Source organism: Equus quagga, chromosome 1 (genome assembly GCF_021613505.1).
Source record: "Equus quagga isolate Etosha38 chromosome 1, UCLA_HA_Equagga_1.0, whole genome shotgun sequence".
Lineage (NCBI taxonomy): Eukaryota > Metazoa > Chordata > Mammalia > Perissodactyla > Equidae > Equus > Equus quagga.
Window position 1 is genome coordinate 89,520,373 of NC_060267.1, and position 27,145 is coordinate 89,547,517.

At 56.9% G+C, this 27,145-nt stretch overlaps 2 protein-coding genes across 10 annotated transcripts in view; one reads left to right on the forward strand and one right to left on the reverse strand.

Annotated features, from left to right (window-relative positions):
• The window catches only part of SPTAN1 (spectrin alpha, non-erythrocytic 1), a 64,802-nt gene extending 54,946 nt beyond the window's left edge, over nt 1-9,856 (forward strand). For 5 of the 9 annotated variants that reach the window (XM_046653799.1, XM_046653763.1, XM_046653771.1 and 2 more), the window contains 13 exons: nt 429-527; nt 1,907-2,066; nt 2,683-2,759; nt 3,377-3,586; nt 3,964-4,260; nt 4,705-4,817; nt 5,254-5,271; nt 7,674-7,728; nt 8,185-8,381; nt 8,556-8,609; nt 8,696-8,842; nt 8,926-9,073; nt 9,379-9,856. In XM_046653799.1, coding sequence (XP_046509755.1) covers nt 429-527; nt 1,907-2,066; nt 2,683-2,759; nt 3,377-3,586; nt 3,964-4,260; nt 4,705-4,817; nt 5,254-5,271; nt 7,674-7,728; nt 8,185-8,381; nt 8,556-8,609; nt 8,696-8,842; nt 8,926-9,073; nt 9,379-9,504 — 1,701 coding nt within the window. In that variant the 3' untranslated portion in view covers nt 9,505-9,856. Of the gene's footprint in view, nt 1-428; nt 528-1,906; nt 2,067-2,682; nt 2,760-3,376; nt 3,587-3,963; nt 4,261-4,704; nt 4,818-5,253; nt 5,272-6,381; nt 6,445-7,673; nt 7,729-8,184; nt 8,382-8,555; nt 8,610-8,695; nt 8,843-8,925; nt 9,074-9,378 lie in introns of all 9 variants that reach the window. The other 4 variants (XM_046653746.1, XM_046653737.1, XM_046653755.1 and 1 more) reach the window with 2 other exon arrangements.
• Nucleotides 9,854-26,500, reverse strand: DYNC2I2 (dynein 2 intermediate chain 2). Its single transcript, XM_046653819.1, has 9 exons — nt 26,315-26,500; nt 18,070-18,315; nt 13,334-13,443; nt 12,643-12,800; nt 11,993-12,102; nt 11,369-11,536; nt 10,898-11,130; nt 10,472-10,629; nt 9,854-10,217 (listed from the first exon to the last, which is right to left on the reverse strand). Exons 1-9 carry the CDS (start codon nt 26,498-26,500, stop codon nt 9,979-9,981), a joined length of 1,608 nt encoding a protein of 535 aa, XP_046509775.1. The 3' UTR covers nt 9,854-9,978.
• Nucleotides 26,501-27,145: the final 645 nt, after the last annotated feature.

Genomic DNA, 27,145 nt, shown 5'->3' on the forward strand with positions numbered 1-27,145 from the left:
GTGCAAAGGGCGTCGTCTCCAGAGCGTCAGCCATACCGAGGAAAAGACGAGACTTGCAAGTCCCGTAGGAGATGTGCTCGGATTGTTGTGTGGGTGTTTATCTTAAGCTTGCTTTGCGTTCACGCTGTGGTCTTCTAGAGGGGAAGAGGGACGCTACAGGTTGGCTAGCGGGTGCCAACCCCTCAGAAAGGGCTCCCATGACCGCACTTCTCACGCCCACCTACTGCCGGTTACCCTCGCTGCACGCTGCTTCTACTCCCTGACGATTACCTGTTTGTGTCCGTCCCTGTCTGTTGTCTTAGTCCCAGCTGGAATGTGATGCGTGTGAGGGCAGGGACTTTCTAGTTCTGTTCCCCACTGTCCCCTGGACCTGGCGCACAGGGCACATGCCGGGCTCTCAGTTGCTGGCCTTGCTGCTTCCACTCCAGGGCTTACTGAAGAAACACGAAGCTTTCGAGACAGACTTCACTGTCCACAAGGACCGGGTGAACGATGTCTGCGCCAACGGACAAGACCTTGTTAAGAAGGTGAGCCTGGCCCGCTGGTCAGACCCTCCTCTCCGGCTCCGGGACGCCGCAGGCGGTGCCACAGCTGCCGCACCCCACAGAGGCCACACGGGGTCCGGTAGCAGTCCATTCGTGGGTGTCGTAAGGAGGAGGACAGTCACGTGATTAGTTGGGTATTTCCCGCTTCTTGAAGCTGGTTAGTCAAGTTAATCTGCAGCGTTTATTTTTTCTGCCTTGATGAAGCAGAGAACCCCTGCTGGTCCTTCTGTGACACTCGCGCCCCCCATGGCTGCTCTCTTAGCTTATTTCCCAGGTAATACAGCTCTTTACAGAGGTAGTGGACAGTACGGACAGCAGTCATAGTAGACGCCGTAAAGCTGGCAGAGACGGCCACAGTAAGAGCTGCACGCCTGACCATCCAGGCGCAGTCTGTCCACGTGAGATGCCCATTAGATAAACAAGAGCCCTGTTTCATGGATCACACAAAACCTGGCTGCTCTACAGGATGTTAGAGAGGCACCTGTCAAAGTCACCAGGTCTGTTTTGTTCCAACAGCCTTTTCAGGAGAAAACGAAAAATAAGGCTCTTGGCGCTTTCTCACCAGCACTAAAGTCCAGTCACTAACGTAGGAAGTTCAGACTAAATGTATCTGTCCGCTCGTCACGGGCTGGTCACCACAAGACGCTTTCTGACACCTCTAGTTTCCTGTCACAAACATATAATGAGTAAATAAGACTTTCCATCACAGAATTTGCACCAATGATCCTGGCCTTGAGACTAGAGATTTGGGCCATAGGTGGTAACAATAGTTAAAATCCATGTTCAGGGGAGAGCTTTGTTTCATTGCTCTTATGGACAAATAAACTTAGATGAGCCCACTTGCTGGACACACAGTGTACAGGCGTCAGTGAGGCCTGTGTGTGACTCGCCCCACGCGCACATGCACGCCTGGGTAACGCCCTATTCTTAAAACCAGTGAGACGGCTAGTTTGTGAATATTCTTCAGCCTATGTATCCTAGCCATTCTTTGGATATATATAGTATTTTATTTAAGTGATAATTGTTTAGGCTTTTTCCAATTTTTGCTGTCAAAAATAATGCTAATGATTGCATCATTGTAACTTAACACTTAAGCACATTATTCATTATTTGTTTAGATTAATTCCTATCCGTGGAATTGCCATTATTCCTCTTTTTAAGACAAGGGTTTTCATTTTGTAAGGCTTGCTCTGTGTTGCTCTTAGAGAAGCTTACCCGTTGTTCCTTCCCCTGGCGGTGGCCAGGGGAGTCCACGGCCCATCTTGCAGAAATTGAGAGCCTTCCAGGCAGGGCAGCTGCAGGGCAGGTGACTGCAGCAGGAGGTGAGGCTGACCAGAGCGTGCCTTCTCTTCGTGGCCTAGAACAATCACCATGAGGAGAACATCTCTTCAAAGATGAAGTGCTTGAATGGGAAGGTGTCAGACCTGGAGAAGGCTGCCTCCCAGAGGAAGGCGAAGCTTGACGAGAACTCAGCCTTTCTCCAGTTCAACTGGAAGGCTGACGTGGTGGAGTCCTGGATCGGTAAGCGCTGTCTCGGCGAGTCCCAAGTTTCTTACCCTCCCGGGCTGGGAAGATTGTTCTGGAGCCACAGCTTGACAGCTTCCTGTGCAGTTGGTTTTCTTCTACAGAGAAGAAACCAATCAAATGCAGGCATATCAGAGAACCCGCCACCAGGGCAGGCCAGAGAGCCGGGGCCTCAGCGCTGCCGGCACTGGGCCAGCGCAGGGCTCAGCTAAACAAAGGCCCTTAGATGCTGAAAGAAGCAGTAGACGCCACACCACGAAGAAAATGGGTACACTAGTAGCCACTAGCCTGCGTCGGCACTGTCCCCTGGCCGCCCAGGTTGAGGCTGCAGTCCAGCTCCCGGGCGAGGAGGAACTGGATTTTGATTTCAGGACCCATGTGACTTTGGTAACTGCTGTCACATGAGTAGCAACTGAAGCACATCTCTCCATGGCACAGATGGAGACCGGGAGCCTGGGGTGCGGGGAGGAGCCAGCTCCTGTGGGTTCAGAGGCTGCTGTTAGGAATAGTGGAGTTCAAACGTAAACACGATAATACTGTACCTTGGTTTTCTTTTTAATTTGTCTCACTGCACGCACAAGGGGGGTTATATTTCCCATGCTTGGTTTTCTAGGTGAAAAGGAGAACAGCTTGAAGACGGATGATTATGGCCGAGATCTATCTTCTGTCCAAACTCTTCTCACCAAACAGGTCAGTTCTGGCCACTTTGTTGATTGATTGATTGAAATTTACTTAAATAGTATTTTCTGGTAGGTGAATGATGGTCAGAGTCTTTCATTGAGACATCTGACTGTTTTACATTAGACCATAAGGATTCAGCGGTGAACAAGATATAGTCCTGGTCCTCGGGGAGCTTCTAGACTAAGGCATCTGCTGCACCCTGATAGGTGCTCACAGGACTGAGGGCAGCAGGACGTGCTGTGGACTTACACCCAAGAGGTGTCTGACTCAGTTTCCAGCAGGCCAGGGCTGGTGGGGAAAGTCTTCCCAGAGGAAATCATGAAGGGTAGACCGACAGTGGGCAGGTGGAGAGGCAGGGCGCTCGTTCTAGAGAGGGGCTGGAGAGGTAGTGGGGCAAGTCTGGCGTGTTCGGGGTGCCCTGCTGCCTCAGTCTGCCTGGAGAGCTGGTGGAGACTAAGCGCTGCTGTAGTCTCTGGTCTGAAGGAGATGCAGACAAGTGGGCAGATGTGAGCGAGTGTCGGGACGGTGGGGACTCCAGGCTGACAGTCTGGCTGAGACGCCCAGAAAGAGTGCGTCGTCTCATTGCAGTCACCGCAGGTTGGCTTACCTGATGCTCCTTGTTCCAGGAAACCTTTGATGCTGGCCTGCAGGCCTTCCAGCAGGAGGGCATTGCCAACATCACCGCCCTCAAAGACCAGCTGCTGGCCGCCAAGCACATTCAGTCAAAGGCCATTGAGGCCCGGCACGCCTCCCTCATGAAAAGATGGAGCCAGCTTCTGGCTAACTCAGCCACCCGGAAGAAGAAGCTGCTGGAGGCTCAGAGTCACTTCCGCAAGGTAAGTGTGGGCCCGGCAGAGCTCAGCTGGCCCAGCCCACAGGAAGGGCAAATCCGGCTTCCATCTGCCATGCTCTGCCATCACCTCTGTACAGTGGCGTGGAGTCAACTGAAACCATGGCAGGCGGTTTCACGAGGCTGCCAGTCAGACGCCCAGGACACACTGAATTTGCAGATACCAAGAGAGAAGGGTAGCAAGGGAAGGGAGACCGAGGGCTCTCGGGAGTAGAAGTGGGAGAAAGGTGCCAAGCAAACTGCGTGCCGCCTCGCCCCTGAGCCCTGGGGACTAGCCCTGCTTTTCCTGCTCCAGACCCCCCAGCCGCCCTCCTGCCCAGGGCTGGCACATCCAGCCCTCACGACTGTCCCCTTTGCTTTCAGGTGGAGGACCTTTTCCTGACCTTTGCCAAAAAGGCCTCTGCGTTCAACAGCTGGTTTGAAAACGCGGAGGAGGACTTGACAGACCCCGTGCGCTGCAACTCCCTGGAGGAGATCAAAGCCTTGCGCGAGGCCCACGACGCCTTCCGCTCCTCCCTCAGCTCAGCCCAGGCCGATTTCAACCAGCTGGCGGAGCTGGACCGCCAGATCAAGAGCTTCCGTGTGGCCTCCAACCCCTACACCTGGTTCACCATGGAGGCCTTGGAGGAGACGTGGAGGAACCTGCAGAAGATCATCAAGGTGCCCGTGCCCGCAGCTCCCGCCCTCCTGCCGCGCCCGCAGCTGAAGAGTTGATGAGACCGGGGATGGGAGCGCAGTTTCGGTTGTCAGGAGTCACGCGTCTGTCAGGCTAGCAGCCCACCGCTTATTTATCTGTCACTGCTCCTCCCCGTCCTGCCAGAGCTCTGGAGGAGATGGCGAGCAGCCAGAGGACTCTGTGTTCTCAGCTTGCCGCATGGCTCCCACACCCGTCCCGTGTCATCGTTGGGTTGAGGTGAACATGCAGTCCTCCCTAATCCCCAGAGCGCTTGTTTCATGTCTTCTGCTTCAGAACATTCCTTCTGGCTCCTCTCAACTTTTACGTCCCCCGGCTTAGTTGCCCAGGGTAGAGCCGTCTCCGTCCTGAGCCTGTCCACAAAGGAAGGGCCCAGGATGACGGAGCGTCTCCCGCCCTTTGGTCCTTAGGAAAGGGAGCTGGAGCTGCAGAAGGAGCAGCGCCGGCAGGAGGAGAATGACAAACTGCGCCAGGAGTTCGCCCAGCACGCCAACGCCTTCCACCAGTGGATCCAGGAGACCAGGTGCCGGCCCTGCCCGCCGCGATCGCCTCGGGAGCTCTCTGGTCCCCGGGCCTGAATGCCAGGCCTCCAGCTCCAGGGTGCAGGGAGCTTTGCATGAAACCAGAAGGCGTGCTGGGGATAAGGAAAGAAGAGCTGGGAGCGTGCCTGGTCTGGCTGGAGCTGCGGGGGAGGGCAGAGTTAGAGCAGTATTCTTGAAGGTCCTTTTCCCAAAGATCAAGTTGGTAGATGTCCTGGATTGGGAGGGACCATGGCCCATGGTCAGCCCCGAGCAGCGCTTCAGTGGCAGACGGTCCAGGGTTGGGTGCAGTGTGGGTACTGATGTGTTCTTGGTTTTGTTTTTCTTTTCTTTCTTGTGTCTCTCTCTCTCCCCTGCCTCCTGGTTGCTGCTGTCTGGACACCACCCTGTCTTGTGGCTGCTTGGACCCCATCTCCGCAGAACGTATCTCCTCGATGGGTTAATATTGTCTTCTTATTTCTCCGGGCTTCTGACGTGGTGTTTTGTGTGCTTGTCCCTCTGCCCTCTGTCCCTCTGTAGCCTGGCTTGCAGAGGATCCCAGGATGGGCCTTCCTGCCCAGGGGGCTGCACTTCCCCTGCCCAACCCTTGCTGCGTCACCTTACAAGGAGTGTGTGCCTTGCCCTGCAGCCCACTGTCCCTGACAGCCTGCGGTCTAGGGAGGGGGGCCACCCACACCTTCCTGTTCAGACCCCCGAGGGTTCTTTGAGAATGTGACCAAGCCAGAAGGCCCAAGCCTCTGAGAATCCCCATGCTCATTCAGCCATTGGGATGGTACTGGACTTCTCTTCTGCCTCTTTTCCCCAGGTATCCAAAGGGACCATATTCAGACGCTAGGAGGTCACGGGCATGAAGTGGGATGACAGTGTTTAGGGGCTCGGGCTGGTGCAGTAAGTCCCCAGCTGTGCACTGACCTCTCCCCAAGTGCCACCATGAGGGCTTAGACTGTCCCCCAGGTTTCCCAGGGGAGGGGACAGTATCATTTACCCTCACAGAAAGCAGATATGCCCAGGGTCTCTGAGTGATGAAGAGACAGGGCTCAGGAGGAGCCCCAGAGGAGCAGGGCCGTCTTGCCCAGTCCCAGGAGGGTCCCCTCCTCCAGGCCTTGGCCTCTGCCTGGGTCAAGCACCTTTGCTTTCTCTCTCAGGCCCACCGTCAAGGCCAGGGTCGGTGGGACCACAGTGGCTTAGGGCAGCACACTGAGGCTCTGCAGATGGTGACTGGGGCATTGAGGCAGCAGCAGGAGAACTCTGCCCACACCAATCCCACCACGTGTGCTGAAGGCGAGCGGGCAGGATCTAGTGGTCCCAGTTTCCAGCTTGAGCTCAGAAACCCCATCCCTGGCCCCTGTGGCTGTGTCTGCTGGTCTCGGTCTTGTCTCCGTGAGGTGCTGTGCTCCCCTAACCATGTGGCTCCTCCCCAGCCCTGGCCTCCTCCCAGGCGGGCCATCAGCTCTGCGCGCCGCCAGCCCAGCCTGGGCCGTGTGTCTGTCTTGGTGTGCTCTTGCTCCGCTCCGTGGTGTATTCATTTGGTTTCTTTTCTTTGACTAGCATAGCCTACCGGCGGGTCATTCGTGTCTGTCAGTATGAAGTTGGGGATGATCTGTCTGGAAGGTTCTTCTCCTCTTTTTTCTTTTCTTCCCTCACTGTGGTTTTACCGATGCACTCTTGACTTCCCCAGGCAGCTCCGCTTTCTGACTAACCCACCACCCTCGGCCGCTTGGGAAGGAGGGGTCTGTCCTCCTCCCACTGCACCAGCACCCAGCCTCCCGCCCCCAGGTCCTGGGGGTGTGCTTTTCCCTGGGGGACGTGGCGTGACTGTGAGTCTGATCTGTGGGGTAGGAGCAGCCTGGTGCCTTGCCTTGCTAGAGCACTTTGAACTTGGGGGAATTTTGGAGCTAACCCTGGCTCGCTGGGTGTTAGAGGGTAGGCTGGGGCAAATGTGGGTCCAGGGGAGGCTGGGCTAAATCCCACCGAGGACACATGCACAGTGTGGCTCATCCCTGCACGTAACCCCGACTCGTTTGTCGTCTTCGTTCACCGGTAGCTGTCTGTGACTTCGCACTGTGTTATGTTGGGAACATGGAGGCTCCAGGGCCCGCCTGCTCTTCGGAACTTGGCCCTGGAAGGAGCCTCTGGTGCTGACTGTGTCTCTAGATCCTGGAGCCCGAATCCAGGCCTTAGTCACAGCCACCTCCCTCCTTTGGGCAGAGTTAGAACCACTTTCAAAACCCAAATCTGGTCACGCTCCCTTACCACTCCAGTTGTTTCTTTGACTGGGGGCTTATCTGACTGCATCTCCCCCCATTGCCATCACTCACTCCAGAATGTGGCTCCCCTCTTCAGGAACCTGTGGCAGACTCCAGGGATTTCTGGGGGGTGGCTGTCAGCTTGCCAGCCTCCCCTCCTCCCTAAGGTCTGCCGTCTGCTGGGTGGCCGTTGTACAGGGCGTCTTCCTCCCCCACGGCTCCAGAGGGAGGCTGTCTGTCAGGCCTGCAGCCCCTCTCTGTTCCCACAGGGGAACTTAAACTCGGGGCCTGAGGAGCCACATGAGAAAAGGTCCTAGCCTGGGAGTGGGGAGCGGGCTGGGTGGGGCTCGGCCCTGGCCCACAGTTGGCCTTGAGCAGGTGGCAGGCCACATGGGGCAGCCTTGCCGTCTCTGAAACAGAAGAAATAGTACATGCCCTCCCTGGCTCCCAGGGCTGCGTAGGAGAAGATGCCCAATGCAGACAGGTCTTGTTTCCTTAATAAAAGGGATGCGAGACTGCAGGCAGTTTATCTAAAGAGAGGTAAGTTTGCGCTGCGGTCAGGCCCCTCTTGCCTCACGGTGCTTCTGTGTTTAGGTCTTGCATGGTGGAAGAATCCGGAACCCTCGAATCCCAGCTTGAAGCTACCAAAGTAAGTGCCCCTAGGGCTTCTGGCCCAGCTAAGACCCTGCACCCGACCACCCCCAGCAGGCCTGCCTGGTTTAAAGTTGGGCATGAGGTGGGCTGACTGGATACCCCTTTTCCCTTGGCTTGAAGCAGCCCAGGACCTCATCCCCATCTTGGAAGAAGGCCTTTGTCCTTGACAGCTGTTCCCGGGAGCCCTGCTTGAAGAGGGCGAGGCTCCTTCCGTCCTCAGTACATACTGGTTCCCTCGAGGCTCTGCCCCCGGGTGTGACTCATGTGGAAGTCTTTCCCTCTGCTGACGCCGTTGGATTTCTTGCACTTCACTCCATCCCACCTTTCCCATTCCAGACAGCCCTGCAGGTGGCAATGCCAAGACTGAGGGGGACTGTTAAGGAGGCTCTTGGGCCTGGTGGCCAAGGCGAGAGCCCCTGTCCCATGCATCTTTGGTCCTCCACCCCTGCAGCGCAAGCACCAGGAGATTCGAGCCATGAGAAGCCAGCTGAAGAAGATCGAGGACCTGGGGGCCGCCATGGAGGAAGCCTTGATCCTGGACAACAAGTACACAGAGCACAGCACCGTGGGCCTGGCCCAGCAGTGGGACCAGCTCGACCAGCTGGGCATGCGCATGCAGCACAATCTCGAGCAGCAGATCCAGGCCAGGTACCTGCCCCCGGTGGGTGCTGGCGGCATGAGCGCTGTGGGAAGAAAGGTCTTGGCCCGCGACCGACCACAGGTCACCCCCAGGGTCCAGCAGTCAGTGTACTGGGATAGAACAGAACGTGTCACCTGCTGTGGGGTGGAGGGCCCCGTCCTCATTCTTGTACTTTCTTCCAGGAACACAACAGGGGTGACCGAGGAGGCCCTCAAAGAATTCAGCATGATGTTCAAGTGAGTATGCCCCGCACCCTCCCAGGCTGGGGGCAGGCTCAGCAGCGGGGCCTGTGTGCTGAGCAGCTCTCGGCTTTGTGCAACAGACACTTCGACAAGGACAAGTCTGGCCGGCTGAACCACCAGGAGTTCAAATCCTGCCTGCGCTCCCTGGGCTACGACCTGCCCATGGTGGAGGAAGGGGAGCCCGACCCCGAGTTCGAGGCGATCCTGGACACCGTGGATCCCAACAGGTGAGCTTCAGGGAAGGCCGTGGAAGCAGTGCTGCCCGCGGCTCCTGTGGCCCTCCCTGCTCACTGCACTTGCTCCTCCCCAGGGACGGCCACGTCTCCCTGCAAGAATACATGGCGTTCATGATCAGCCGTGAAACTGAGAACGTCAAGTCCAGCGAGGAGATCGAGAGCGCCTTCCGGGCCCTGAGCTCCGAAGGAAAACCTTACGTGACCAAGGAGGAGCTGTACCAGGTCCGGGGGCTCTGCTGCCCCTGCCCTGAGGAGGGGTTTGAGGTTTCCTTAGAAAAGCAAAGCCCTAGGCTGCCCCTGGGTTAGGGGCACAGCTGAGTCTAGAGTAACAGGACCCCCTCCCCCCGCCCCCGTTTGAGCCTTCCTGTGCTCGGTGCAGGCGTTCTGTCCCCACTTACAAATGAAGCTGTGCCTGGTCCAGACCACATTTTCCGGCCCGCTCGAAGCTGACGTCACCGACTCTGAGCTTGGGCATGTGTGCCCCCACCCCTGCCTCAGTGTCTGACGGGTGCCATCTTTCCCTCCAGAACCTGACTCGGGAACAAGCCGACTACTGCGTCTCCCACATGAAGCCCTACGTGGACAGCAAGGGCCGCGAGCTCCCAACCGCTTTCGACTACGTCGAGTTCACCCGCTCGCTCTTCGTGAACTGAGCTCCACTCCTAGGTTAGCTGGCCCACCACTGCTTGCCCTGCCGTCGCCTTGCTGCATGTCACCTCATCTCTGTGCTCTTAAGTATTCCACACAGTGTTACTTTCCAGTGTAACCTTAAACCTGCTTAGCTTGAGAAAAGAGAGTAGAAAATGGTGCTTCAAGAAACCGCTCTGGTCCAGTCGCAGTTGCCGTGTTGCTGTGGGGACCCAGATTCCTGTCTCGCAGCCAGCTGCCCCATTCCGACTTCAGAAAAGTTTAAGCAGCTGGCTAGCTCCCCTCTTGTTCTCCACTCCCCCACCCCCCAATTTTCTGTTTTCATGTAAAAGACAAATAAATGACTCTCCCCAAAAAGCTTGTCTTGTCTTCATTCAACTTCCAGAAGAAACACACAGCTCAGCACAGATGGGGCCTCGCCCCCCTGCCTCTGTATTTAGGGACATTCCTGCCAGGACCCTGCTGTTGCTTTGCTGTCCTCAGGTGGCCACCTCCTCCGCCAGCTGCTCCAAGTCCTCCGTCTCCCGGGGCCCCTGTTCAGTGAACTCGCTGCTCAGCTGCCAGACTTTCACTGTGCCCTGGGCATCGCCAGCGGCCAGCAGCTGAGTCTGCTGGCGATTAAATTCAAGACAGTAGACAGGGCTGCCATCCTGGGTTTGCTTGATGGAAACTGTGGGTTTCTGGGAGCTTTTCTGGAGATCAAACAGTTGCACATCACCTTCAGGAAGAGAGATGCGTGGGGTGAGAGGGACCTTGGGCAGCGGCCTCTGAGCCTCTTCAGAGTTCCCCAGGCCCCTGAGAAGAGAAACTCGAGAGTCGAGGCCTCAGCACAAGGTCAGGCTGTCGCCCAGCTCAGCTCTCCTTCCCACGTGGGGGAAGTCCTCACCCACGTGCAGTCTTCCCCCCAGAACTCCAGGCACATGCTGGGCCCGTGCCGCTTGACCCGACCCAAGCGTGGTGCCCGCTTCCTACCTTCCCCAGAAGCAGCCGCAAACACCAAGGGGCGCACTGGGGACCAGCGCACAGCAAACAGGTACTTGGGGGACAGGCGCAGGGAGGTCAGGGGCTGGGCCTGCAGCATGGAGTACAGGTGGACGTGGCCGTCGGTCCCTGCGCTCAGGAAGAGGTTCCTAGACAGGATGCAGGGTAGAGCCAGGCAAGGGATGAGTGCTGGGGCCGTCCTGCCGGCCTCCTCCCGGGCTGTCAGGCTCCTGAAAAGCCCCCACCTCCAAACCTGGGGTCCTTGGCAGAGAGGGGCCAATTCCCTGGGGCCAGCCACCAGCGTTCTGGATACTAGGGCTCACGTGGGAAGACCTGGGCTCAGGACAGACTGCAGCCCTATGGCGTGGCCTGGAGGGTCCCTCCTTGTGCCCGAGGCCCAGGTTGGGGCCTTCCTACCTGTGGAAAGGCGAACAGCTCACGGAGTACACAGGACCGCCATGGGGAGAGAAGGTGAACTGTGCCGGGGCCCGCAGGGGCACAGAGCTGGGCATCCGCGTGAGGGCGGCCTCTTCCGCTGCCAGGGAACACTTGAGTGGGAAGCCGCCTTCCGTGCCCAGAACAAAAAGGCTGGGGTCAAAGCTGGAGAAAGCCACCGCTGTGGTGCCCACCTCGGTCTCCCCACGGGGAGGCTGTGGAGAAACAGCAGGACAGAGCTTAGGGCACTGGTCACAGTGTCTCAAAGGAGCCCAGGCACGCAAGTGGACACTGTGACCCGAGGAGGTCACGCAGTAAGTCATGGCTGGGCTGGTAGCACTGGTGCCCGCCCCTGCCCGCCCCCGTGGCTCACTGGCCCAGGGAGGTCCCACAGGCGGTGGCTGCCTCGGGGCCTGTCTGCAGGGGCAGCAACCTCAGCGTGGCCCCACCTACCTTCTTCAGCTTGGTGTTCCGTGGGAGCTGCTGCACGACCAGGGCGAAGCCCTCGGTGAGCTGCAGCTGGCCCGCCCCGACCCCCTGCCAGAGCAGCACCTTCCCGTCGGTGGCCACACTCAGCACGCGGAAGTGGTGGCTGTGCCGGGGCTCGGGGAGCCAAACCACCTGGGAGGACAGGGTGCAGGGGCAAAGTGGAGAAAGCGATGCCTGCCCCCCAGCCCACTCCCCACCCCCACCCTGCCCTTCTCTTCCAGAAAAAAAATAGAATTCTGGGGGAGGCCTGGGAGCCGCATCACCCACCAGGTAGCAGACGCAAGGGTCCCTCCCCTAGTGCCAGCAGAAAGCCAGGACAGCTAGGAGCCCCGCACTGCAGCTCAAGGCCAGGAGGCTGGGATGGCCCTGGGGGTGGCTCCTGCTGAGGGCAGGGTGTGACTCATGCCCAGGGAGCTCCAAGAATGCTGAAGGCAGCTGTCCAACTGCAACTCCCTGGCGACCTTGCACAGCTGTGCCAAGCAGGCGCCCTCTCCCGCTCTGCCTCAAGGAGCAGGCCCATGACAGCAAGGCCCCGCTCCAAGTGGGGAGAGGTGGCCCCCCACCCACCGGGCAGCCCGCGGTGCTGACCTGGTACACGGGGTCTGTGTGTGTGTCGTCTGTCAGGCCCGTGCACCACAGCAGAGGGTCCTCAGGACGGCTGAGGTCCCACACCAGCACCTCGCCACTGTACAGCCCACCTGCGGAACCAGGCGGGCCTGAGCAGGAGCTGACCCCCACCCAGCAGCCCGGCTTCCTGGCCAGGCACCCGCCCCACACGCCCACAGAGCAGAACTCAGAGCCACTTCCGTGAAAACGGTCCCTGAGGAGGACAAGTCCTGGTCCCCCAGGCCTTACACTCCGTCCTGCTGTGCCTGCCCCAGGAAGCTTCTCCCACTGCCAGGCTGCTCTCCCCGCCCAGCACCCTGCCGCTCCCTCCAGCTCCACCTGCCCGCTCCTACACCCCGTGGGCTCCCAGAGGGCGCCTGCTTCACCCTGCCTCCTTCCTGGCCAGACCGCACCTCCGCGTGGCCGCGCCCTTCAAGACTCTGCTGAGGACCCGCCTCCACTTCCCCTGACCTCCACGCCTGGCACGGGCCCACTCAGCGTCCTCACCTGAGTCCAGGGGTCAAGGCGCCTGTGGTCTCTGCCTCCCAGGAGTCCTGCCCTGGCCACGCCCAGGGCTGAGGGCCCAGGGGACAGCTCCTCTTTGGCCGCCCTCTGCAGGGTGGAAAGCTCACCTGCAACGTGCGACGGCTGCGTGGGGTGGAAGGCGAGGCACATGACGGCGCTGGGCACCTCCACCACTGCCGACGGCTGCCGGGGGCTCAGGCCTCGCCGGTCCAGGTTCCAGGCACACACAAAGGACTTGAGGGTGCTCCAGTCTCCGTCATCCAGTCTGCAGACGGACATGTCTGAGCTGGCCCGGCCCCTGGGCTGGGCTTTATCCTGACTGCCCCCCATCCCCATCTCGCTCCTATCGCCTGACCCCTCTCCCCCAAAACCACCCTCAGACAGATTAGCCCGTGTCCCCATCTCACCCAGACACTGTACTGGGTATCAAAGTGGCACAGGCTCCTCCATGGCACCCCAAGGGCATGACTTTCTCTGGAAAAGGGTCCCGGGAACCAAAGATAGGTCCATGCAGTGGCAGAGTGGGGGAACCCGAACCCCAGCCCATCAGAGAAAGCTCACGGAGAAGGTGGGAAGGCTGATGGCTGGTGGGCACTATGAGTCCTGGGCTCGAAGCTCCTCCCACTCCTGCTCTTTTCCTCCCAACCCGCTACCAACCCCACGCAGGCAGCCTGGAGAAAGACTCCCAGAACCACCAAGCTCTGGGTCAACCCTTCACTGCACAGATGGGGAGACAGAGGCTCAGACGAGGGTCCAAGTGCCTCCCACTGCCCCACACCTACCCCTGCTGCCACTCACCGGCCATAGGCACAGGCCACCACAGAGCCAGTGGTGTTCCAGGAGACGCTGGTCACATGCAGACCCTGCCCTTGGGCTGGGGGGTAGCCCAGGGTGTGCAGGCAGGTCACCTGCAAGGGACAGACCGTCCTCAACCCTGAGCCCCAAAGCCACCCAGCAGGTAGCCTCATGGCCACCTAACCCACACCCAGGCTTGGGCCACCTGAAGCCCTGAAAGCTATTCAAGTCGACTCGTGGCCCTGGAGGAAGATGTGGAGCCGCATTCCGACACCCGCCAACAAGATGCTTCCAGAAACCCAGACGGAAGGGCCTTGAGAACCACGACAGATGCCAGCACCCAATCAGAGCTGGGCCTTGTTCCTACATCAGTTCTCACATCATTTCAAAAGCTTCAGCTTCTGGAACGGGATGGTAGTGATGGTTGCACAACTATGTGAATGTCCTCAATGCCATGAAACTGTACACTGAAAAATGGTTAAAATGGTAAATTTTATATGTATTTTACCCACTACAGAAAAATTTTCAAAGCTCTGGCATCTTGTTTCTCAGCCCATAGCAATGCCAGCCACAGTGAGGGGGTGGGCACGGACACGCCCGGAGGGGAGGTACACCACAGATCGAAACTCCTGTGAAAAGTTTCATGCTTCTTGACCTCAAAACCCCATTTAAGAAACTGTCCCATGGAAAGAATCCAAAATCTGTCAAAAGCTATACAGTGGGAACCCTTATGCACTGCCAGTGAGACTGCAGAATGATGTGGCCACTGTGGAAGCGAGCCTGCCAGCCCCTCAAAATGAGAAATGGTCACCATATGACCCAGCAGTTGCACCCCTAGGCACATATCCCAGAGAGCTGAAAACAGGTTCACACGAAAACGCGCACAAATGTTCACATCATTATTCATAACAGCCAAGACGTCCACCAGCTGACGGGCGAGTGCAGTGTGTCCCTACAATGGAGTATTACTCGGTCAGAAAAAGGAGTGAGGGAGCCATCCATGCCACGACGTGGATGAACTGCGACAACACTCCACTAAGCGGAAGAAGCCAGCAACATAAGACCACACCTCACAGGATTCCATTTATATGAAATGTCCAGAACAGACCAATCTAGAGAGACAGAAACTGGACTGGTGGCTTCCCGGGTTTGGGGACATGGGGAGTGACTGCTAATGGGCACGAGGTTTCTTTCTTGAGTGATGAAAATGTTCTAAAATTCACTGTGATGATGGCTGCACAACTTTGGGAATCCATTAAAACTCAGTGAACTGCACGCTTTAAATGGGTGAATTACACGGCATGTGAATTAGGTCTCAATAGAGCTGTTATTTTAAAACAGAGCTACACAGCGGGGTGGGAGGTGGAGGGGGCATGAGGACAACTTTGGGGTCTGGTAACATGTGTTCTCTTGATGTGGGTTCTGGTTCCACAAATGTTTTCACTTTGTGAAAAGTCATGGACCTGAACACTCATATCTGTGCACTGTTTTTTTCAGAGAGTGAGGAAGATTCACCATTAGCCAACATCTGTTGCCCCATCTTCCTCTTTTTTTTTTTTTTTTGCTTGAGGAAGATTAGCCCTGAGCTCACATCTGTGCCAATCTTCCTCCAATTTGTATGTGGGCTGCCTCCACAGCATGGCTGATGAGTGGAGTAGGTCTGTGCCTGGGATCCAAACCCACAAACCCTGGACTGCTGAAGTGGAGCACACGGAACTTTAACCACTCGACCCCGGGGCCAGCCCCTCTGTGCACATTTTTATGTTATATTCAATAAGGTTTACATTAAAAATAAACTATAAATAAACTATAGGGGCCGGCCCGGTGGCACAGCGGTTAAGTGAGCACATTCTGCTTTGGCAGCTCAGGGTTTGCCAGTTCGGATCCCGGGTGTGGACATGGCACCGCTTGGCAAGCCATGCTGTGGTAGGCGGCCCACGCATAAAGTATAGGAAGATGGGCACAGATGTTAGCTCAGGGCCAGTCTTCCTCAGCAAAAAAAGAGGAGGATTGGCAGCAGTTAGCTCAGGGCTAATCTTCCTCAAAAAAAAAATAATTAAAAAAAAATAAACTATATACTTTTTAAGTTACTTATCATAACACTATTTATAACGGCAATGATCAGTAGAATATAAAATCTAAAGATGAGACCATACAAGGAGGAAATTAGGGGATGGTGGGCTGGTCTACACCTTCCCTGTGGCGGCCACGTGTCCGCAGAGACTCAGCACAGCACGAAGGCGAATCTATCTGTATGGAAAGCAGACCTTGATAAACCTGACTCAAAAAAAGTTTATGGGGGCCGGCCCAGTGGCGCAGCGGTTAAGTGCACACGTTCCGCTTCTCGGCAGCCCCAGGGTTCGCCAGTTCGGATCCCGGGTACGGACACGGCACTGCTTGGCAAGCCATGCTGTGGTAGGCGTCCCACATATAAAGTAGAGGAAGATGGACACGGATGTTAGCTTAGGGCCAGTCTTCCTCAGCAAAAAGAGGAGGATTGGTGGCAGATGTTAGCTCAGGGCTAATCATCCTCAAAAAAAAAAGTTTACGGCTGCAACATTACGTGGCACTTTAGAAGGACAAGTGTGAAGTCTGTGTAGCAACCTGACAACACAGAACAGGCTTGGCTTCTGAGCAGAAAAGACCCTGACATGGACCGCAGCGACTCACAGCTGTCAGCAACCACGTGTGGGAAACAGCAGGGAGGAAGCGACCCAGCAGAGAGATGGAAGGTCCTGGTGGGAGGCCCCCAGCTGATTTCTTCCGTGTCTCTAACTTCTAAGTGTTCGACAATGCTGTCACACTGTTTTAGAATTCTGAAATTACGGTTCTGCATTTCGAGCAGCTTCTCAGCCTTGCTGGGGTGACAACAGCAGAGCCAGGACAGCAGCGGACGCCAAGGCCAACAGGCAGACGGCAGGAGCACAGACAGAGAACAGCCAAAATAATTCCGCTACAGGGAAATAAACAAGAAATTGGTGCAAAAGAAGACAAAGTGAGAGAGACTTGCGGCGGTCCAGTTGCGGAACGGGAAGACCTGAAGGCCCTCCTCCGGCCGGCGCTCGCGAGCAGCTCAGAGACTCGGGGCCAGCGGGGACTGCGCACGTGGCCACTCAGGCCGTGGTTCTCACCCTCCCCTGGTCACATGCTTCTGGAGGACACATTTCTAGAAGCGACATTGCCGCCTGGGCTGTCCACCGACAGGGGACTCGGATAAAGGACGCTGCGTCTGCGCGGTGGGACAGGAGGCGGCTGCTGGAAAGACAGGGGCACCTCCATACGGACTGACACGGGAGCTCTGGCAAGCGAGAAGGGTCACAAACAAAACGTCCCGTGCTTTCCATTTTTGTTTAAAATGTTCTTAATGACAACTGTAGCAACAGTAATGCTACACGTCAGTCAGCGCAGGGGCGATTCCAAAGGCCTGCGGACCAACGTCCCCTCTCACGGGCCACACGTGACAGGTCCTGTATGTCTATAAAGGCTGAATTTATTCTAATGGACACGTATTGCTTTGGTAATCAGGAAAGAATTGATACTTCTTAAGGGGGGGAAAGCATTACATACATGGACCAAATTAAGCCACAGAAATGTGGACAAGCCCTAAGAAGAAAGAACAAAAGCTCAAGCTCTCTGACCGCAACTGTAAAATGGGGCATCAGCAAGGCCCAGGAGGGTGGGAGGGAGAGAAGGCGTTGAGATCTGCGTTCACTGGGGTCTCCCCGCGCCCTGCTTAAAAGGAGACAAGGACTCCACTTTGGTGCGGCCTCGGCTACCGGTTTTCAGAGCGATTCTGAGGACTTCTCTCCAATAAATCGACTCTCCTCTATCCACCAATGCTTCGGGGGAAGAGGGCCGCTGTCCATGTGGAAACAGACAGAAGGAAGGCGCAAGAGAGGAAGGGGCCGAGAAGTCTTAGGACCTCTGAACACAAAGTTACTCATCTCCGTTTCTAAAGGAAGAAAACATTGTATTAAAAAAGTGTTAACACGCTGCTGAGGGAGCAGCCTGTCCACAGGCACCGCACGCTGGGAGGAGGAAGCCCAGCGAGAAGCAAAAGCCAAGAGCCCCTCGTTCACTCAGAGGCCTCTGATCTCGAAGGCTCAGATGTGCGTCCTGCTGGACATCTGTTTACGGGGTGACGGCTCTGAGCTGTCCCTCAAGAGCAGAAAAACGTGGAGACGCTGAAGTCACGAGAGCTCGGCAGTGAAACCACACAGACCAGGGCTCAAATTCCAGCTCCACCAGTTACAGCTTTGTGACGTGACCTTGAACGAGTCACTTAGCCTCTCTGGGCCTCATCTATGAAATGCAGATGAGACCAGCACTACCTCACAGTTGTCCTGAGGACCGACTGAGATGGCACAGAGAAGGCCGGCAGGCGTGATGCCTGGGGAGCCCCGGCCGAGCAGTCGGGAGAATAAGATCCCGAGTCAGACTGGCAGGTTCACACCCTGCCCGAGGCCTGATGGAACAGCTGCGTCAGCTCTGGGCCTGCACTTCCCCAGCGTAAAATGGAGGTAACACCTGCCCCTACTCCAAGGGTGGCAACACGGCCCAACAACTCATCAGTCCTGTGACACTGAGCCCCACACCTGGCAAAAAGTCAGAGCCCAGGGGCTGCTGTTACTATTGTTGGTAATATTGTTTGCGTGGCACAAAAGACGGCCTCCCGACGGGGCGGAGGCTGAGCCGAGCCCCAGGAGGAGGGAGGCCCCCCCACCCGGCCCACTCCCTACCGTGCGCTGCGGCTCGGTCCAGTTCACAGAGAAGCCGTCGAAGGCGTGGCTGCGCCAGTTCCTGTTCAGCTCGCGGACCACCGTGGCCTCCACTCTCCGGAGGAAGGCCGCCAGCCGGGCGCTGTCGTGCCGGGGCGCAGGCAGCACGCCGGGCCCAGGGGCCTCGGTCTGCACCTCGGCGTCTGCGCGCTTCCGGGCCTGGGAGGCTGCATCGGCGGTGACAATGCTGGCCGTCTGGCAACTCTTCTGGAGAAGGAGATGGAAACCAGTCACCGGCCAGCTGCCCTCCCGTGCCCCTGCCCAGGGCGCTCCCCTCCTCTGCTCAGCGCTCACCTGCTGGCTGCCGTGTCTCTGCTCACTCCGCCTGCCCAAATCTGTCCCCTCCTCCTCTGACTGGCCCACCTTTCTCAGGAAGAACCCAATCTGTGTGGTGTGGTGGCGCTGACCCTCAGCCCTCCCCTGCTCCACAGAGATGGACGCACGACCTCCAGCTGGCCAGTCAGAGCACTCAGCCTCTCCTGCAGCCACGCGATGGCCAACAAGACCCAACGAGAGCCTGACCCAGGACTTTGGGTGACATCATCTGGAGGGGACGCAGGAGTGGCCTTTTCGAAGATGCTGACAGCAATAAGAATCCTGCGATCTTAGAGCCAGCAGTGGCCGTCCCCACCAGCACACAGAGAACCTCAGACGCCGCCGGAGCAGGACTCCTCGCTACCTGCCGTGTTCCAGGCAGCCCTGCGGTGGGCACCTTCCATGCACCCGGCTCAAAGGAGGCATGTGCGTCCGAGAGCTAGTCGGCAAAAGGTCAGCTGCTCCCCATCTGCCCCTTCTCTCCACCCTTCCCTGTCCCCAGTCCTTTGTCCCCTGTTCAGCTGGGCACAGGGACGGACATCAGACCAGGGAAGTCGACATAGCCTCCCTTTCTTATGGACACGACCAAGCTTCGCCAACTGAGGCCTGTATCACTGAGACCGTTGTCTACGAGAGGCCCTCTCCCGTGGCCACTAGCCAGACAGCCGCACATGACAAGGCCCAGAGCCCATGCTCCCTGCTCCGGCATGGGGGTCGGGGCCGACCACCAGGTCAGTGCTGGCGAGCCCACAGGAAGGGGGCCGGCCCCACAGGGCAGCACTTGTTGGAACCTGGAGGCCTCAGCACTGTGCACACCTCCCCTTTCCACTCCATTAGCTGTCTCCGTGCCCGGCCACCTCCCACCAACCTGCAAGCTCCTCCCGCACAAGAACCTGGTCTCATCTGTCTTCACACGCGAGGGAACGTGCACACTGAGGAATTAATGGATGGGCACGGGGATCGGAAAGCGCACACGAGGAGCCAAAATTTCAAGAGACTGTGGGTGAATCTCAAACTTCCTGGAAGCCACAAAGATGGTAATAATGTTGGCTATTAAGTGCCAATTCAAGCAGTGTCCCTAAAGATTTACCCGTATCTTATTCATCCTCACAACCACCCTATGAAGCAAATCCTATTTGTGCATTACTCATGTTGGTACTGAGGCACAGAAAAGTTAAGTAATTCACCCAAGATCACACAGCAAAGAGGTGATCGCAATGGAGCTTGAACCCGGGCAGTCTGACCTGGGACACTGAATTGTCTCTCAGTCATAAACAGTCTAAAATCCTGGCCACTAATCACATCAGATGAACTCAAAACAATGTTCCTAAGAGAAGATGACATGAATGTCTCCATGCAGAAACTGACGTAAAATCACGGCCGCGAGCACTGTCCAGAGACAGGAGCACCCACTCTCCGGGTGTGTCTGTTCACATTCCTGATTCAGGCCAATGAGACACGCCGAAGCTCTAAGGACAATCTGTGGGGAAGAAAGCTCAAAACCAACGCCACTGCACCAACTCTTCTGTCAACCGGTAAGAAACCTCTGCTCTCCTCCCGGCTCCAGGACACCTGAGCGGGCGCCCACAGTGCAAGACACACGCATCTGGCTGACCCTGACCTGTCTGGGGCTGAGGCCCCAATGCCCCCAGAAGGGGAGGGCTTGCCCTCGGCTCCCACCTAGGGCGGCGCCTTCCATGCCAGGTGGCGTGTGCCCAGAGCAGGGGTGAGGCTCCCGTCACGAGCCCCCGAGAAGTCAGAGGAGACTGGGGGTGGGCAGGGCCCTGGCTTCCCGGGCCTCGGCAGCCTGGGCCGGCCACTGAGCCCGTGCTGGGAGGGGCCGGGGGAGGCAGGACAACTCCCAAACCATGGGCCTCAGGCCTGCAGCAGCACGGGAGGCGGCGGGCCTCAGGGTGGAGCCCAGGGTGGCACCCAGCGCTCCTGCCCGTGAGGTCCCGCAGACACCCAGAATGTCAGGACTCCTGCGTCTTGCTGATGAAGGAAACTGAGGCCCAGAACAGTGAAGAGACACCTTCTAGAGAATCTGCCCACCACGCAAGGCCGTTTCTCAGAAAACCTCCTACCCACGCTACAGACTAGGCCCCAACACCAGGACTGCAGCCACGGACCCGGCGAGAGGGGACATTAACCCCGGCCAGGCCAACCAGGTTCTCGGGGAAGTTCAGAACAGAGATGAAGACTCAACGAGATAAATGGCACGTGCCTGGAACGGAAACATGGAACCTGGGTGCCAACAATCAGCCGGCGCCACCATGGGGACAGGAGTCGTGCAGAAACAGGTCTCGGGGGCTGCGAGGCAAGAGCAGAGCTGGGAGAGGGGGGAGGGCCCCCAAAGCCGTCTAGATTCTGGTTCCTGCCCCTTCCTCAGGACCAGCTGCACCTCCATGCTGAGCCAGGAAACTCCTCTGCATCTTGAGGAAAAGTGTCTGGGGCCAGCCCAGTGGCGTAGTGATTAAGTTTGTGTGCTCCACTTTGGTGGCCTGAGGTTTGTGGTTTGGATCCTGGACACAGACCTACACACCACTCATCAAGCCATGCTGTGGCAGTGTACCACATAAAATAGAGGAAGGCTGGCACAGACATTAGCTCAGGGCCAATCTTCCTCACCAAAGTAAAAAGGAAAAGAAGTGTGTGACAGGAGCTGATTTGGGCTGGTTTCCATTGCATGCTATCAGAGTCCTAAACCAATACCCAGGAGGGCTCTGGGAGGGCTCCCTGACCCCTAGACCACCACCGTACAATGTCTCACCCCTGAAAAAAGGTGGCTGGCCTACAGGACCAATTCCAGGAACACTTGTCATGACAGAGGAAATAGCCCCGTTGGGTCTCTTGTCCAGCCACCTGCCCACAGGCAGCAAGCAACAGTGGCCCGGAGGGGCGCCCTGTGAGAGAACGGGGGCTCTTCCCTGCCTTCAGCCTCAGAGGGGAAATGATGCCACGGTCAGGGGGGCTGACGTGCGATTCAGTCGGTCAGAACCCATCCAGCCAGAGACACCCGCTCACGGGGTGTCAGTAAGGGGTTGTGAGCAGAATACGGTTACTTTCTCACTAACAATATACATTCTAGAGCACCTTAACCATCGATTGTAAAACACACAGATTATTTAGCAATGGCTCTTCAGGGGAAACTATGCTGGGCACAAGTACGGGCGTGAGACACCTCTTCTTAAGACCTGTTAAGGTGGGGGGACGCGTCCTATGGATGAGGACACATGGCGCCATACAGAGAATGTGTGACAGTCGGGATGACGTGCGGCTGAAGGCCAAGCCCCATTTCCCCCTGGGTGGCAGCACCGCCAGCAAACGCTGGTGCACAGCTTCTCGCTCTACCTGCCAACCGGCACCCCAGACTCCAGAGCAGAAAGGGACCCCAGAGGCCACTCCAGACCAGCGTTCTCAACAGAAGCACCTGGAGGCTGCTAAGGACAAACTGCTGCCTCCCCACCCCCTCCCCCCACAATGAGTTTCAGTCCCGTAGGTCGGGGGGGGGGGGGGGGGGGGGGCCTGAGAATTTGCTTAGCCACCAAACCCCCAGGTTACGCTGATGCTGCAGGCGGGGAGGGGCCCAGACTCCAGATGCGGCCTTGCCCCTCACTTGTATGCTTCCTCTGGCCACCCCCAGGGCCCAGCATCTCTCAGCTCCCCTAGCGGAGCAGGTGGTGCTCACTCGGCCCCTTTCCTCCACTCCAGGCCGGGTGCCACCTGGGAAGGGGTGGGGTAGGACAGGGCTCCTCCGCAGAGGCTGAGGCATACTGCCAACGGAGAGCCCACAAAGGGACACTGCCTGGCCCGTTGGAGCAGCTTGTCTGCAACCTCAGCAAACCTGCACTCAGGTCCACCTCTGCGCCCCTTCCCAGAATTCCCCTTTTCCTCTGGTCCCCAGAGCCCTCCCTCCCATCGCCTTCCCCAGCAGAGTCCGGCACACACCCAGATGGCAGCTGGGCCAACTCCCGGCTAACTCAGGGCTCTTTCTGGAACACGGCAAACTCCTCCGGAGTAGACCCGAAATTTGATCCAGGGCTGAAGGACATTCTGATGCTAATGAGCAGAAGCAGGAGGTGTAGCAGGAATATCCTGGGCATAAAGTGGAGCTGAGCGGGTTTTGTGATGCAATACAGACAACTGCCTGGCGAGACCTCCGAGTGTGGAGTAAGCGAGCCCCAACCCGACGTCAGGAGCCCTCTTCTGCTGACTTGAACTCACCTCTCAGTCCATCAGGGCAGCAAAGAGCCCTCAAAGGAGGCCCTGGAGCTGCCAGTCAGCTGCGTGAAGAGGGCGATGACCATGTCCTCCCAGAGCTGGAGACGCTGTCCTGCCACACTGGCCTCGAGTCGCAGTCACTGCAGGCCATTCTGGGTTGTCTGCCTCCTTTAATCCCTTCACGTGTACTTGGGGGGAAAATCTAGTATCAAAATTGTCCGGCAGGGGCTGGCCCCGTGGCCGAGTGGTTCAGTTCTCGTGCTCCGCTGCAGGCGGCCCAGTGTTTCGTTGGTTCGAATCCTGGGCGCGGACATGGCACTGCTCATCAAACCACGCTGAGGCAGCGTCCCACATGCCACAACTAGAAGGACCCACAGCGAAGAATATACAACTATGTACCGGGGGGCTTTGGGGAGAAAAAAAAATAAAATCTTTAAAAAAAAAAAACTGTCCAGCAATCTCCAAAAGGCTGAGAACCACAGATTTAAATCTTGAAAATCTGTAGGAGGCTAGACCCCAGGTTAAAAGGAAACGCCCTCCAGCATGGGGTGCCATGAGTGTGGAGACCGCCAAGGCGAGGGCGGGCCGGCAGGGAGGCTGCAGAGCCTAACTCCAGGCAGGAGGGGAGAAGGCAGCAAGCCTGCCGAGGACCACAGGACGTGAGAAAATCATTTGCCTCCGGGAGATGCAAAAGGACACGAGACCCTCTCCCTGCCCTCTGGGAGCGCACAGCCCAAAGGAGACAGACCTGAACGCCCAAGATGCAGCCACTGATGAGAAAGCTCTAGAACTAGACAGTGGTGATGACTGCACACTGTGAATGGAGTGGATAGCCCTGAATCGTACACTTCAATGTGGTAACTTTTATATCACACATCTTTTACCACAAACAAGGGAAAAAACACCGGATGTTCTGATGGGATCAGAAGGGGCTTCAGAAAGGCAACCGCCACAAAGGAGGACGGATCAACCAGCAGCTCTCAAGTTTTGCTATGCGTTGCAATGACCTGGGAGCTTGTACAATACCAGATTCCCCAGTCACGCCACATCCCAAGTTAGCCAGAATCGCTGGAGGTGGGACGCAGACATCCATCTTTTTCAAGGCTCTCCAGGCATTCCAGGGTCAGGCAAGGTTGAGCGACAGTGGACGAGCCGGGTCAGCACGCTCAGGAGGCGCCTATCTCAGAGCTGGACCGGCCGCTGGACTCAGAACCCCCTCCACCCCAAGGCACTGCGCTTTCAACCTGCTGCCCCGTCAGCATCTCATTTAACCCCACAGGAAGTATTCTAACAAGACCCACTTGGCAGAAGAGACCACGGAACTGGTCCAAAGCCGAGCACCGAAAGAGTCCGTGCACTCAAACCAAAGGCCAGGGCCCTGTCCCTCTGAACAGATCAGAAGACGACAAGAAAAGTCAAGTCAGGCAAAGACCGCTAGTACTAAAAACAAATCCAGTACTGGAACATGCAAGTACACTCCGGTATTGCACGGCAACATGGCCAATGTTCGCCGTCTCCAAAGGAACTTACAAAAAATTAGGAAACTGTATAAAAATTTAGCTGAAACACAGCGTTTATTGATAAGAGAAAAATGGGAAATAGCCTAACAGCCCATCAAAAGGGACTGGTTAGGGGCCAGCCCAGTGGCGCGGCAGTTAAGTGCGCACATTCCGCTTCGGCGGCCTGGGGTTCACTGGTTCGGATCCCAGGTGCAGACGTGGCACGACTTGGCACGCCATGCTGTGGTAGGCGTCCCCCATATACAGTAGAGTTAGATGGGCATGGATGTTACCTTAGGGCCAGTCTTCCTCAGCAAAAAGAGGAGGATTGGCGGCAGATGCTAGCTCAGGGCTAATCTTCCCAAAAAAAGAGGGACTGGTTAAATAAAACGAAGTTATAAACAAATTTTTTAAACACAGAAAGATGTTCAGAGTGTATTAAGTGAAAAAAATGGGTCGACAAAATGTTAGGTACAGTGTGATTCCATTTTTGTAAAAAAGAAAAACGTGGGGGAAAACAGACAAAGCAGAGATGGGTCAGGTACAAACCAAATGGCCGGGGAATGAGATTGTGGGGTGATTTTTGTTTCCACTCTTTTTGCTTATCCAGATTTTTTCTAAATTTTGGACACAGAACTTTTATAAAGAGAAGAAAGTTAACTTGGAAAAAGCAACTTACCACTTTCTTCCGCCTCTTGCAACATTCTTACAACTTAATAAAGAATCTCGTGGCAAGACAGGAGAGGCTGAGGCAAATGAACCAACCTCAGAGAGGAAGGCGTGCACACCTGGGCTATCAGAGTCAGTTCTCAGAACCCGACAGGTTAAAACCTTAGCTACAAGAAAATCAACAGGCTTCAATCTCCTTCTCCGGGGGGAGAAAGAGAGTTCGATTGAATCAGAGGTTCCCAGCCTGGTCTTCTAAAATCTGAATCTCCAGCCAGCAAGAGCTATTTCAAGTACTTTTCTAAAGGCCAGTGAATGTGAATTATACATTAACCTGTGCTAAGGATGGACAGACATAACTAAAATATCCACTGTCTGCTTTTAACTAGAACATTCCTGGGCAGCACAATTTAGTGGGAAGTGCTTTGAAGCCAGAGCAAATGCTGGCTTGAGACCTGCAGACAGTTGACCGAGGCAGGAAAACTGTCCCCAGGGTGAGACTTCAGGGAAACCTCACTGGTGTTGGTGACGACCTGGGGTCTGCAGGTGGCAGGCTAAGCCTCAGTTTTCTCTTCTGGGAAATGCGGGGCGCCCCTGCAATGTTCCTCATTTTCACAGAGGAAAAACCAATATCCTTACAACAGGCCCTACTTGACCTGTCTCTGCTTACCCTCTCCAACCTCACCAAGGACCACTCTCCCTTCCCTCATTCCTCTCCAGCCCCACCTGCCTCCTCAAACACACCCGATTTACTTCAACCCCAGGGCCTTTGCATTTGCCATTTGCTCTGCCTGGACGGTTCCGCCTCAAGTATCCACTTGGCTAACTCTCCCACTCCTCCAAGGGTTTGCTCAAATGTCACCCTTTCAATGAAGCCCACCCTGCAACCCACCCGCTTACTCCCCACCCTAGTCCTTCTAAGCGCTCACCCTGCGTTTTCGTTTGTCCATGGCACGATTCACTTCCTAACACGCCACAGACCCTACTTATTGCATCCGTTGTGCACCTTCGGTCCCTGCAAACACCGGCCCGCGGAAGCTCCAGGAGGAAGCTCCTTCCCGAGGAATCCCCAGCGCCAGCAGCTCCCTGCGCACAGCAGGCGCTGAGTCTGCACGCAGACCCCCAGGAGACCTGACACCCGCCAGCCCTGCCTCCCCCCGACCCAAGAACCTCGTTCTGCGTGCTTTTGATTAAACTACTCGAAAGCCGGCGTTTCACGACCTTAAGATGCAGTTTGGTCATTTTTAAAACGCAAGTTAGTTTAAAATGCCCAAAAACTGCAGAAAATCCTTCAAGACGTGAGATCTTTAGAGGTTTTAAAGAAAAACCCCTTTTGTTGCTGTTCAAAGACTGGGGAATCTGGGACGAGATACCCCACGGGTCGGTTTCTGGGGACTAAAATATAAAAATACAACGGCGGGACGGCGGCACCTGGCCCGGCGGCCGCGCGGGGCCCCTGCCCGCGCCCGCCCGCGCCCGCGCCCGCGCCGGGCCCGCACCCTCACCGTCTCCCCGCGGAAGCCCTGGGCGTCCCTCCACCGCGACGGCACGGACGCCACGCCCAGGGTCTCGTCCTGCAGCGGCCCCGGCCGCCCGGGGCCCTCTGCGCTCGCAGCACCGCCTGTCGCCAGCTTCTCAGCACCCGCGCTTCCCGCCGGGCCGAGACGCCAGGGCCGCGCGCGGGTTGCCATGGGGACGGCTCCGCGCCCCGCCCCCCGCGCTGGCGCACTCCAACGCGACCTTTGCCCCTGCGCCTCCCTCAGCATGCTGGGGAGGTGAGGCTATGGGCGCCATTTTTGAATTGGTCAGAGAGCCGACCTCAAGATCCGAGAAAAAGAGAGAAACTCTTCTTTTCGGCCAGTGCGACAAAGCATGACGGGTTTGGGATACCCCATCCCCAGAAAGGCCACGCCTGGGGCATGCGCGGCTGTTCCTGCGGGGGGAGGGAAGTACGGAAGTGAGGCCTCGTGCCAGCATCAAAGATGGCGCTGAGCGGCCAGGTGCAGAGGCTAGTGCGCGAGGCTGCGGCAGCGGCGGCCGGGCGAGTCGTGGGGCCTGGGGGCGCCGAGCCGGCCGGGCAGCCTGGTGCTCCTGGCAGGGCCGAGTGCCGCGCGGGTCCGGTTGGCGGCCACCTCGAGGCCAAGCGCTCGCCCTCTGATCCTCGGGTTCTGCCTCAATAGAATGGTGACCTAAAATCTCCATATGCGGATCCAGAGCATGGTTGAATAGTTGGAAGGCCCAAATGAGGTCGAATTGAAATCGAAATTAAAGAACCGAGTAACTACCAGTTCTTGAGTGTCTACCGTGTGTCAGGCGGAGCCCAGAGCTTTACGTAT

Excerpts from the sequence above, each read along its gene's own strand:
- DYNC2I2 (XM_046653819.1), bottom strand. The coding sequence starts at position 26,500 with ATGGCAACCCGCGCGCGGCCCTGGCGTCTCGGCCCGGCGGGAAGCGCG. Across the intron at positions 12,103-12,642 it reads GCAGCCGTCGCACGTTGCAG|GTGGGCTGTACAGTGGCGAG; the intron begins GTGAGCTTTCCA and ends CTGGTTCCGCAG. Across the intron at positions 10,218-10,471 it reads TGCGGCTGCTTCTGGGGAAG|GTGATGTGCAACTGTTTGAT; the intron begins GTAGGAAGCGGG and ends CTCTTCCTGAAG.